General features: G+C 47.2%; 3 protein-coding genes across 3 annotated transcripts in view; 1 reads left to right on the top strand and 2 right to left on the bottom strand.

The window, feature by feature from the left end:
- Positions 1 to 495, top strand: part of LOC124008932 (potassium voltage-gated channel subfamily H member 3-like) — a 37,415-nt gene extending 36,920 nt beyond the window's left edge. The window contains exon 15 of the mRNA XM_046320529.1: positions 1 to 495. This exon is cut by the window's left edge and continues 693 nt beyond it. The gene's annotated coding sequence lies outside the window, so the exon portion shown is untranslated.
- The window catches only part of LOC124008935 (gamma-crystallin S-like), a 2,835-nt gene extending 218 nt beyond the window's left edge, over positions 1 to 2,617 (bottom strand). Inside the window, exons 1-2 of the mRNA XM_046320534.1 lie at positions 2,424 to 2,617; positions 1 to 505 (exon numbers count right to left, since the gene is read on the bottom strand). The exon at positions 1 to 505 is cut by the window's left edge and continues 218 nt beyond it. Coding sequence (XP_046176490.1) covers positions 233 to 505; positions 2,424 to 2,468 — 318 coding nt within the window. The 5' untranslated portion in view covers positions 2,469 to 2,617 and the 3' untranslated portion in view covers positions 1 to 232. The remainder of the gene's footprint in view (positions 506 to 2,423) is intronic.
- A 29-nt stretch (positions 2,618 to 2,646) lies between these two features.
- Positions 2,647 to 6,646, bottom strand: LOC124008934. The gene is made up of 2 exons (XM_046320533.1): positions 5,194 to 6,646; positions 2,647 to 4,511 (listed from the first exon to the last, which is right to left on the bottom strand). Exons 1-2 carry the CDS (start codon positions 5,497 to 5,499, stop codon positions 2,781 to 2,783), a joined length of 2,037 nt encoding a protein of 678 aa, XP_046176489.1. The 5' UTR covers positions 5,500 to 6,646; the 3' UTR covers positions 2,647 to 2,780.
- Positions 6,647 to 12,022: the final 5,376 nt, after the last annotated feature.

Raw genomic sequence — 12,022 nt, forward strand, 5'->3', positions numbered from 1 at the left:
GTTCTTGTCCATTGGTTGTGGGCTGTATTAGACATTATCAGACTTACACCAAACACACAATAAAAACACAACTCGTCAGCTGCTTGCCAGTCAGGGTTTAGCTGGTGGCCATGGCTCAGTGTTAGGTCCATCTCTTGGGTTGGTGTTAAGAACGGTAGTAGATGACGTGATCGAGCATTGGGCAGGAGGGATCCGATTGGTTGGGCGAGAGGGGGACACCTCTAGACCCTGGTTACTCAGTGAGGCGTCTGAAGGACTGGACGTTGGGACACACCGCGCCCCAGTCTGTGGGATTGCGGTACTCGCCCTTCTCCAGGAGATACTGACGGCCCTTGTAGTCGGGGTGCTCGTAGAAGACCCACCAGCCTCCCAGCACCTTGCAGGAGTGCACCTCGCGCCAGTGGAACTTCTCCAGCACGGAGGGGCAGTCCTCGGTGGCCTCGAACGCCTGGCCTGCCAAGTCTCCCTTCCCGTACAGCTGCAGCTTGTAGGGGGCACCGCTAGCCTGGAGGAGGGGGGCAAGGTGGGGGCATCAGAGGGGAGGGCAGGATGGGTCAAACGGAAGGAAGCAGAGACATATAGAAAGACGTCAGACAGATTGTGGATCTCATTCTCAGATCTCTACAATTCAAGATGATCAACAGGATTTAAATACAGAATGTTTCACCAGCTGCATGCTGGGTAAGTCTAGTCTATGTTACTGCTACATTAATATAGAATGTTACACAGGCTGCATGCTGGGTAAGTCTAGTCTATGTTACTGCTACATTAATATAGAATGTTACACAGGCTGCATGCTGGGTATGTCTAGTCTATGTTACTGCTACATTAATATAGAATGTTACACAGGCTGCATGTTGGGTAAGTCTAGTCTATGTTACTGCTACATTAATATAGAATGTTACACCAGCTGCATGCTGGGTAAGTCTAGTCTATGTTACTGCTACATTAATACTGAATGTTACACAGGCTGCATGCTGGGTAAGTCTAGTCTATGTTACTGCTACATTAATACTGAATGTTACACCAGCTGCATGCTGGGTAAGTCTAGTCTATGTTACTGCTACATTAATATAGAATGTTAATGCTGGGTTTGTCTAATCTATGTTCCTGCTACATTATATTGATATTTCATAACTCCCTGTAATTATCTCTGATTAAGACAAAAACAACTGTACATTACATTACATTACATACTGTATATTTGTGTATTTCTAGAACAGATACACAGTATTTATGTAACTCAATCAATTTAATGTCTACATGGTCAGTACCATTGACCTAAAATGACACCATAGAAACAGATAACACAGATGGGACAATATCTACATAACAGCTGCATGCTGGGTAATATCTATATAACAATGTATATTTAACAATATCTAAATAATAATATCTACAATTCCCCTAGAGTCAAAAAACATCTAGAAGTTTGATGAACACTGACTCAGGTGCGAATGGAACTGTATTCACTGTTTAGTGTTACTACTTTAGACCAGGGCCCATATGACATAGTTACTGCTACATTTAGACCAGGGCTGCATATGACATAGTGTTACTACTTAATAGAATGTTACAGGCCCATAGGGCATAGTGTACTACTTTAGACCAGGACCCATAGGACTTAGTGCACTACTTTAGACCAGGGCCCATATGACATAGTGTACTACTTTAGACCAGGACCCATAGGGCATAGTGCACTACTTTAGACCAGGACCCATAGGACATAGTGTACTACTTTAGACCAGGACCCATAGGACATAGTGTACTACTTTAGACCAGGACCCATAGGACATAGTGTACTACTTTAGACCAGGACCCATAGGGCATAGTGCACTACTTTAGACCTGGACCCATAGGACATAGTGTACTACTTTAGACCAGGACCCATAGGACTTAGTGCACTACTTTAGACCAGGACCCATAGGACATAGTGCACTACTTTAGACCAGGACCCATAGGGCATAGTGCACTACTTTAGACCAGGACCCATAGGGCATAGTGCACTACTTTAGACCAGGGATCATAGGACATAGTGCACTACTTTAGACCAGGACCCATAGGACATAGTGCACTACTTTAGACCAGGACCCATAGGACATAGTGCACTACTTTAGACCAGGGCTCATAGGACATAGTGCACTACTTTAGACCAGGGCTCATAGGACATAGTGCACTACTTTAGACCAGGACCCATAGGGCATAGTGCACTACTTTAGACCAGGACCCATAGGGCATAGTGCACTACTTTAGACCAGGACCCATAGGGCAGAGTGCACTACTTTAGACCAGGACTCATAGGGCACTACTTTAGACCAGGGCCCATAGGACATAGTGCACTACTTTAGACCAGGGGGCACAGAAAATACCTTTCTCTCTTCTACACTCCACCACCTCTTTACCATAATGGCTCATCCACTTACAAAGTTAACCATCTTGCAGGAGCAGACGTGGTCGTTGAGGCCCATCCAGCGCTGGTAGGCGGGGTACTCTCCCCTGGTCAGGATGTACTGGTAGTCGGGGTACTCTCCCCTGGTCAGTACATACTGGTAGTCGGGGTACTCTCCCCTGGTCAGTACATACTGGTAGTCGAGGTACTCTCCCCTGGTCAGTACATACTGGTAGTCGAGGTACTCTCCCCTGGTCAGTACATACTGGTAGTCGAGGTACTCTCCCCTGGTCAGTACATACTGGTAGTCGGGGTACTCTCCCCTGGTCAGTACATACTGGTAGTCGGGGTATTCTCCCCTGGTCAGTACATACTGGTAGTCGGGGTATTCTCACCTGGTCAGTACATACTGGTAGTCGGGGTACTCTCCCCTGGTCAGTACATACTGGTAGTCGGGGTACTCTCCCCTGGTCAGTACATACTGGTAGTCGGGGTACTCTCCCCTGGTCAGTACGTACTGGTATTCGGGGTACTCTCCCCTGGTCCGTACGTACTGGTAGTCGGGGTATTCTCCCCTGGTCAGTACGTACTGGTAGTCGGGGTACTCTCCCCTGGTCAGGATGTACTGGTAGTCGGGGTACTCTCCCCTGGTCAGTACATACTGGTAGTCGGGATACTCTCCCCTGGTCAGTACGTACTGGTAGTCGGGGTACTCTCCCCTGGTCAGTACGTACTGGTAGTCGGGGTATTCTCCCCTGGTCAGTACATACTGGTAGTCGGGGTACTCTCCCCTGGTCAGTACATACTGGTAGTCGGGGTACTCTCCCCTGGTCAGTACATACTGGTAGTCGGGGTACTCTCCCCTGGTTAGTACATACTGGTAGTCGGGGTACTCTCCCCTGGTCAGTACGTACTGGTAGTCGGGGTACTCTCCCCTGGTCAGTACGTACTGGTAGTCGGGGTACTCTCCCCTGGTCAGTACGTACTGGTAGTCGGGGTACTCTCCCCTGGTCAGTACGTACTGGTAGTCGGGGTACTCTCCCCTGGTCAGTACGTACTGGTAGTCGGGGTACTCTCCCCTGGTCAGTAAGTACTGGTAGTCGGGGTACTCTCCCCTGGTCAGTACGTACTGGTAGTCGGGGTACTCTCCCCTGGTCAGTAAGTACTGGTAGTCGGGGTACTCTCCCCTGGTCAGTACATACTGGTAGTCGGGGTACTCTCCCCTGGTCAGTACATACTGGTAGTCGGGGTACTCTCCCGTGGTCAGTACGTACTGGTAGTCGGGGTACTCTCCCCTGGTCAGTACGTACTGGTAGTCGGGGTACTCTCCCCTGGTCAGTACGTACTGGTAGTCGGGGTACTCTCCCCTGGTCAGTACGTACTGGTAGTCGGGGTACTCTCCCCTGGTCAGTACGTACTGGTAGTCTTGGTACTCTCCCCTGGTCAGTACGTACTGGTAGTCTTGGTACTCTCCCCTGGTCAGTACGTACTGGTAGTCGGGGTACTCTCCCCTGGTCAGTACGTACTGGTAGTCTTGGTACTCTCCCCTGGTCAGTACGTACTGGTAGTCGGGGTACTCTCCCCTGGTCAGTACGTACTGGTAGTCTTGGTACTCTCCCCTGGTCAGTACGTACTGGTAGTCGGGGTACTCTCCCCTGGTCAGTACATACTGGTAGTCGGGGTACTCTCCCCTGGTCAGTACATACTGGTAGTCGGGGTACTCTCCCCTGGTCAGTACATACTGGTAGTCGGGGTACTCTCCCGTGGTCAGTACATACTGGTAGTCGGGGTACTCTCCCCTGGTCAGTACATACTGGTAGTCTTGGTACTCTCCCCTGGTCAGTACATACTGGTAGTCGGGGTACTCTCCCCTGGTCAGTACATACTGGTAGTCTTGGTACTCTCCCCTGGTCAGTACATACTGGTAGTCTTGGTACTCTCCCCTGGTCAGTACATACTGGTAGTCGGGGTACTCTCCCCTGGTCAGTACATACTGGTAGCCGGTGTAGTTGGGCCTCTCATAGCGGGAGTTGCAGCGGATCAGGTAGGAATGGATGTCTGTGCAGTCGCTGTCACACTCATAACGTCGGCCCTTGTAGTTCCTGTCCTCATAGAACACAATCTGGAGAGACAGAATACAATAGACTGTATTCTGATAACAGATTGACCTCTATTGTTGTCTCCTTGAGCTAAATCTAATGTCCATTTGGAACTATTAAAAGACTATGTTATCCTGACGGTACTACTAGTGTTTACGACTGATCACGTCACATTTTATTGGTCACGTGGACATATTTTGTGCAGCGAAATGCTTATGTTCCTGACTCCAACAGTGCAGTAATACCTAACAAAACAAAATATACGCAAATCCCCATAATAATAATAATACAAATGTAAAAATATTAGAACGAGCAATATCAGAGTCCGGAATATATTGTCAATGTATACACTATGTATATTATGGTGTGTATAGATGGTATGGACAGTAAATGAATAGAAAATGTGTGCACAGCGGTAGTTGACCAGAATACAGTATATACATATAAAGTGGGTAAAACAGTATGTAAACATTATTAAAGTGACTAGTGTTCCATTATTAAAGTGACCAGTGTTCCATGTCTATGTACATAGGGCAGCAGTCTCTAAGGTACAGGGTTGAGTACCGGGTGGTAGCCGGCTAGTAACAGTGACTAAGTTCAGGGCAGGGTACTGAGCGGAGGCCGACTAGTGGTCACTGTTTAACAATCTGATGGCTTGGAGATAGAAGCTGTTAATCAGTCTCTCTGTCCACAACTTTGATGCACCTGTGCCGTCTCCTCTTTCTGGATGGTAGCTGGGTGAACAGGATGTGGCTCGGGTGGCTGAGGTCCTTGATGATCTTCTTGGCCTTCCTGTAACACCGGGTGCTGTAGATGTCCTGAAGGGCAGGCAGTGTGGCCCCGGTGATGCGTTGGGCTGACTGCACCACTCTCTGAAGAGCCTTTCGGTTGTGGACAGTGCAGTTGCCGTACCGGGCAGTGATACAACCGACAGACACACACACACACCAAATCACTATTCACACAGCTGGTTTTTAATAAACATTCACCACAGGAGGTTGGTAGCACCATAATTGGGGAGGATGGGCTCGTGGTAATGACTGGAGCTGAATCAGTGGAATGGTATCAAATACATCAAACACATGGTTTCCATGGTTTCCAGGTGTTTGATGCCTTTCCATTGACTGCATTCCGGCCATTATTATGAGCCGTCCTCCCCTCGGCAACCTCCTGTGCCACACACATACCGACACACACATTAATAACAATATCAGTGCCACAGCCAAGACCTCTGCCAAAATGTGAGATCCCAGATTAGTTGGATCTGTCATTCAAGTCAACGACCAATCATTACAGCATTAGGCTACTGCTGGGTTGTGACAGAGCCGTGGCACCCGCCCAATGAGGGAAGGAATGCCCTTCAAGCCAATCAGAAACAAGTATTCAACAATGCCATGGTATAATTATTTATATTGGGCAGAGAGTTGAGAATCACCAGAGAGTTGATACTGTATCTACTACATGGACACCTCTCTATCAGTCTGCTGAATTCTGGTTCTAGACTGATTGACTTCCTGTCTCTGACCTGGTGAGACTGACAGAGGGACATTCCTCTATCTATTGAAATAGGCATTAGTCTTGCAGTAAACACATTTTTGTGGCTGGTGTGTATATGGGTAGCCTCACTGTTCAATGTCGGAATCCTTGTCCAATTCTCTACTTTAAATAACCACAGCGCAGCACTCAAACTTAACTAAACTGTCTTGCCACAGTCTGTCAGCGACACCTGTCTGTCACCCGGCACCTCCAGGAGCTGCCACAAGGGTGCAGCATCTCCATAGTATAAAGCCTCCTATCATGTAATATTATAATATAATATGTGTTTACAAAATGTATCAGTTGAAAATGAAGTTAGGTTTCTGTTGGTTGACAGGGTCCACATCATTCATGGTCTCCATGGCGATGAGGTGGCAAGCCAGCACACTTCACTAACAAACTTACTTAACCTCTGGGACTGTGGCTGACATTGCTATTGTCCTTCTATGTTCACAGACGGGGGATTGTGAAACAGACCCAGAGGAGTGCCTTGTTGGGGTTTATTCAGTCAGTTTCATGCTATTGCACTACATTTTCATGCAATTAGTTCAGTTTTAAATGTGAAAATGTCAATATTTACAATTACAGGTAAGGAGAGAAAGATTGTTTGCCTTGTGTTCTGGTGGAGGCTGTCTCTGAGGTGGCCCTACATCACCACACACACAAACACACACGCAAACTTGTGCGCACACATTCACATAGACATGCAAGCGTGTGCACACATACACACACTCTCCTGGATCAGGGTTAATAACTGTGTGGTTAGCTGTCAGAGGCACTTAGTGTGAAGTTGGGCAGGCAGAGAGGGCTAACACACACACACACACACACACACACACACACACACACACACACACACACACACACACACACACACACACACACACACACACACACACACACACACACACACACACACACACACACACACACACACACACACACACACACACACACACACACAAAGGGGAGATGTTCACAGGCTCTCTGGCTGTTCCAAGGAGCCTTGGCTCTGCACAGAAGAGAAGGAGGATGGGATGAATGGAAGAGAGAAAGGCAGGCAGGACAACACACACACACCAACAGGAAGAGACAAGGCAGGCAGGACAAAGGGAGCTGTTCCACAGGAAGAGAGAAAGGCAGGCAGGACAAAGGGGAGGTGTTCCAACAGGAAGAGAGAAAGGCAGGCAGGACAAAGGGGAGGTGTTCCAACAGGAAGAGAGAAAGGCAGGCAGGACAAAGGGGAGGTGTTCACAGGAAGAGAGAAAGGCAGGCAGGACAAAGGGAGGTGTTCCACACACACAAAGGGGAGATGTTCACACACACACACACAAAGGGGAGCTGTTCCAACAGGAAGACACAGGCAGGCTCTGGCTGTTAAGGAGCCTTGGCTCTGTTCCACAGAAGAGGAGGAGGATGACAAAGGATGAATGGAAGAGAGAAAGGCAGGCAGGACAAAGGGGAGGTGTTCCAACAGGAAGAAGGCAGGCAGGACAAAGGGGAAACAGGAAGAGAGAAAGGCAGGCAGGACAAAGGGGAGGTGTTCCAACAGGAAGAGAGAAAGGCAGGCAGGACAAAGGGGAGGTGTTCCAACAGGAAGAGAGAAAGGCAGGCAGGACAAAGGGGAGGTGTTCCAACAGGAAGAGAGAAAGGCAGGCAGGACAAAGGGAGGTGTTCCAACAGGAAGAGAGAAAGGCAGGCAGGACAAAGGGGAGATGTTCCAACAGGAAGAGAGAAAGGCAGGCAGGACAAAGGGGAGAGTTCCAACAGGAAGAGAGAAAGGCAGGCAGGACAAAGGGAGGTTCCAACAGGAACAAAGAGAGGAAGAGGAAAGGCAGGCAGGACAAAGGGGAGGTGTTCCAACAGGAAGAGAGAAAGGCAGGCAGGACAAAGGGGAGGTGTTCCAACAGGAAGAGAGAAAGGCAGGCAGGACAAAGGGGAGGTGTTCCAACAGGAAGAGAGAAAGGCAGGCAGGACAAAGGGAGGTGTTCCAACAGGAAGAGAGAAAGGCAGGCAGGACAAAGGGGAGGTGTTCCAACAGGAAGAGAGAAAGGCAGGCAGGACAAAGGGGAGGTGTTCCAACAGGAAGAGAGAAAGGCAGGCAGGACAAAGGGGAGGTGTTCCAACAGGAAGAGAGAAAGGCAGGCAGGACAAAGGGGAGGTGTTCCAACAGGAAGAGAGAAAGGCAGGCAGGACAAAGGGGAGGTGTTCCAACAGGAAGAGAGAAAGGCAGGCAGGACAAAGGGGAGGTGTTCCAAGGAAGAGAGAAAGGCAGGCAGGACAAAGGGGAGGTGTTCCAGGAAGAGAGAAAGGCAGGCAGGACAAAGGGGAGGTGTTCCAACAGGAAGAGAGAAAGGCAGGCAGGACAAAGGGGAGGTGTTCCAACAGGAAGAGAGAAAGGCAGGCAGGACAAAGGGGAGGTGTTCCAACAGGAAGAGAGAAAGGCAGGCAGGACAAAGGTTTCCAACAGGAAGAGAGAAAGGCAGGCAGGACAAAGGGGAGGTGTTCCAACAGGAAGAGAGAAAGGCAGGCAGGACAAAGGGGAGGTGTTCCAACAGGAAGAGAGAAAGGCAGGCAGGACAAAGGGGAGGTGTTCCAACAGGAAGAGAGAAAGGCAGGCAGGACAAAGGGGAGGTGTTCCAACAGGAAGAGAGAAAGGCAGGCAGGACAAAGGGGAGGTGTTCCAACAGGAAGAGAGAAAGGCAGGCAGGACAAAGGGGAGGTGTTCCAACAGGAAGAGAGAAAGGCAGGCAGGACAAAGGGGAGGTGTTCCAACAGGAAGAGAGAAAAAGGCAGGAAGAGAGAAAGGCAGGACAAAGGGGAGGTGTTCCAACAGGAAGAGAGAAAGGCAGGCAGGACAAAGGGGAGGTGTTCCAACAGGAAGAGAGAAAGGCAGGACAAAGGACAACAGGGGAGGGCAGGCAGGACAAAGGGGAGGTGTTCCAACAGGAAGAGAGAAAGGCAGGCAGGACAAAGGGGAGCTGTTCCAACAGGAAGAGAGAAAGGCAGGCAGGACAAAGTGGAGGGGTTCCAACAGGAAGAGAGGTTGTCCCTTACAGGTGTCTGCTGAGCCATAATGAGACTGGGCAACTTCCTTCATCCACAAGTTCACACACACGGTCTGGAAAGAGGGTGCTCCCCCACAACCAACTCTCTCAGAAATCTGGACTCAACTACCTCCATAACATGCTGCCATAGCCACAGGAAGTCGGGGGGGTCTATATCGTTCTGCTAATACAGGACTCGTAAATGCCCAGTGCACTACTTTTGTGAAAAAAAATGTCAACTAAATGTATTGGAGTGTTAACCAGCATTTGTAACTTGAGTCTGATAATTATCTGTACAAAACCGTTCATCTGATGACACTGGTGGAACATAAAAACACTTGCTTGACATACAATATGTTTTCCAGTTTCTTGAAATACAACTTATTTCTGTGTCAACTGAAATGGTCTATTCATTCCTTTCACATTTTAGTGAACTCTCTTATCCAGAGCAACTTTACAGTAGGGAGTGCTGTTCATTCTGGTCCCCCATGGGAATTGAACCAACAACCCTTACATTGCAAGCCCCATCCTGTACCAACTGAGGCACATCATCACACACTGTCATCACAAACCAATTGAAGTCTCAATGCACTCAACTACTGTATTGTGCATTGTTGTTTGTTATGGTGGTAGAAAGTCTGCAGGTACTAACCTAGATGACCAGCGTATGTACAGTACAGTCATGTACATTTACATTACGTCACCCCGCTCCTCCGCTCTCTCCACTGGCTTCCAATTGAAGCTCGCATCCGCTACAAGACCATGGTGCTTGCCTACGGAGCTGTGAGGGGAACGGCACCTCAGTACCTCCAGGATCTGATCAGGCCCTACACCCAAACAAGGGCACTGAGTTCATCCACCTCTGGCCTGCTCGCCTCCCTACCACTGAGGAAGTACAGTTCCCGCTCAGCCCAGTCAAAACTGTTCGCTGCTCTGGCCCCCAATGGTGGAACAAACTCTCTCACGACGCCAGGACAGCGGAGTCAATCACCACCTTCCGGAGACACCTGAAACCCCACCTCTTTAAGGAATACCTAGGATAGGACAAGTAATCCTTCTCACCCCCCCCCCTTTAAGATTTAGATGCACTATTGTAAAGTGACTGTTCTACTGGATGTCATAAGGTGAATGCACCAATTTGTAAGTCGCTCTGGATAAGAGCGTCTGCTAAATGACTTAAATGTAATGTAAATGATTACGTGGTTTGTAAGGATGGTCAATTAATACTGCACAAAAAGGGATTGTTTTCCATGTTATTTGATCAAGAAAAATATTTAATTTGATGTGGATGTTTTGTGTCTTTGTCCATAACTTTGCACCTTTTGATGTAAATGTTTGTGTACAGGGTTTTGTTCTATCTAGATTCCATTAGAATGACATCACAGAGAAAGGGACAGGGTTTTGTTCTATCTGGATTCCATTAGAATGACATCACAGAGAAAGGGACAGGGTTTTGTTCTATCTAGATTCCATTAGAATGACATCACAGAGAAAGGGACAGGGTTTTGTTCTATCTAGATTCCATTAGAATGACATCACAGAGAAAGGGACAGGGTTTTGTTCTATCTGGATTCCATTAGAATGACATCACAGAGAAAGGGACAGGGTTTTGTTCTATCTGGATTCCATTAGAATGACATCACAGAGAAAGGGACAGGGTTTTGTTCTATCTGGATTCCATTAGAATGACATCACAGAAAAGGGACAGGGTTTTGTTCTATCTGGATTCTATTAGAATGACATCACAGAGAAAGGGACAGGGTTTTGTTCTATCTGGATTCCATTAGAATGACATCACAGAGAAAGGGACAGGGTTTTGTTCCATCTGGATTCCATTAGAATGACATCACTGAGAACAGGGTTTTGTTCCATCAAGTAGAAATGCAGGTGTTTACTCATGACTTTTAATGAAGCTAATACGGTACATGAAATAACGGAAGAAGAAAACCACAAACGAATGAAACTAATACAGCCTATCTGGTGACTAACACAAAGACAGGTACAATCGACGAAATACAACACTCAGGCTGCCTAAATACGGTTCCCAATCCGAGACAACGAGAATCAGTTCCAATTAGGAATCGCCTCAGGCAGCCAAGCCTAACTAGACACACCCCTACTAATACACACTCCTAATTAATACAAACCCCAATACGAAATACAACATATAAACCCATGTCACACCCTGGCCTACCCAAACATATAACAAAAACACAAGATACAATGACCAAGGCGTGACAATCACAGAGAAAGGGACAGGGCAACAACTCTTACAGTTGTAAGAGATACTGTTCTTAATTATACAACTACCTTTTTTGCCAATGTGGAGATGCTGTAAAAAACATTTGCCCACGCTACAGACATCTACATCGGTCCGCTAATACCTGTAAGGGCCCAGTACACTACTTTTGTGGAAATTTTTTTTCAAATATATTATACACAACCATTTGGGGTTTGGGGTCACTTAGAAATGTCCTTGTTTTTGAAAGAAAACCTATTTTTTGTCCATTAAATAACATCAAATTTATCATAAATACAGTGTAGACATTGTTAATGTTGTAAAGGACTATTGTAGCTGGAAACGGCAGATTTTTAATGGAATATCTACATAGGCGTACAGAGGCCCATTATCAGCAACCATCACTCCTGTGTTCCAATGGCACGTTGTGTTAGCTAAACCAAGTTTATCATTTTAAAAGGTAATTGATCATTAGAAAACCTTTTGCAATTATGTTAGCACAGCTGAAAACTGTTGTTCTGATTAAAGAAGCAATAAAACTGGCCTTCTTTAGACTAGTTTAGTATCTGGAGCATCAGCATTTGTGGGTTTGATTACAGGCTCAAAATGTCCAGAAACAAATAACTTTTTTCTGAAACTCGTCAGTCTATTCTTGTTCTGAGAAATGAAGGCTATTCCATGCTAGAAATTGCCAAGAAAATGAAAATCTCAT

The sequence above is a fragment of the Oncorhynchus gorbuscha genome, linkage group LG21, assembly GCF_021184085.1.
Source record: "Oncorhynchus gorbuscha isolate QuinsamMale2020 ecotype Even-year linkage group LG21, OgorEven_v1.0, whole genome shotgun sequence".
Taxonomy (NCBI): Eukaryota; Metazoa; Chordata; class Actinopteri; order Salmoniformes; family Salmonidae; genus Oncorhynchus; species Oncorhynchus gorbuscha.

Bases quoted from the DNA above. Each gene is read 5' to 3' on its own strand.
- LOC124008934 (XM_046320533.1), bottom strand. From the start codon at position 5,499: ATGGTGCTACCAACCTCCTGTGGTGAATGTTTATTAAAAACCAGCTGT. The intron at 4,512-5,193 runs GTGCATCAAAGT...CTGTCTCTCCAG, and splicing joins AGAAAGAGGAGACGGCACAG to ATTGTGTTCTATGAGGACAG.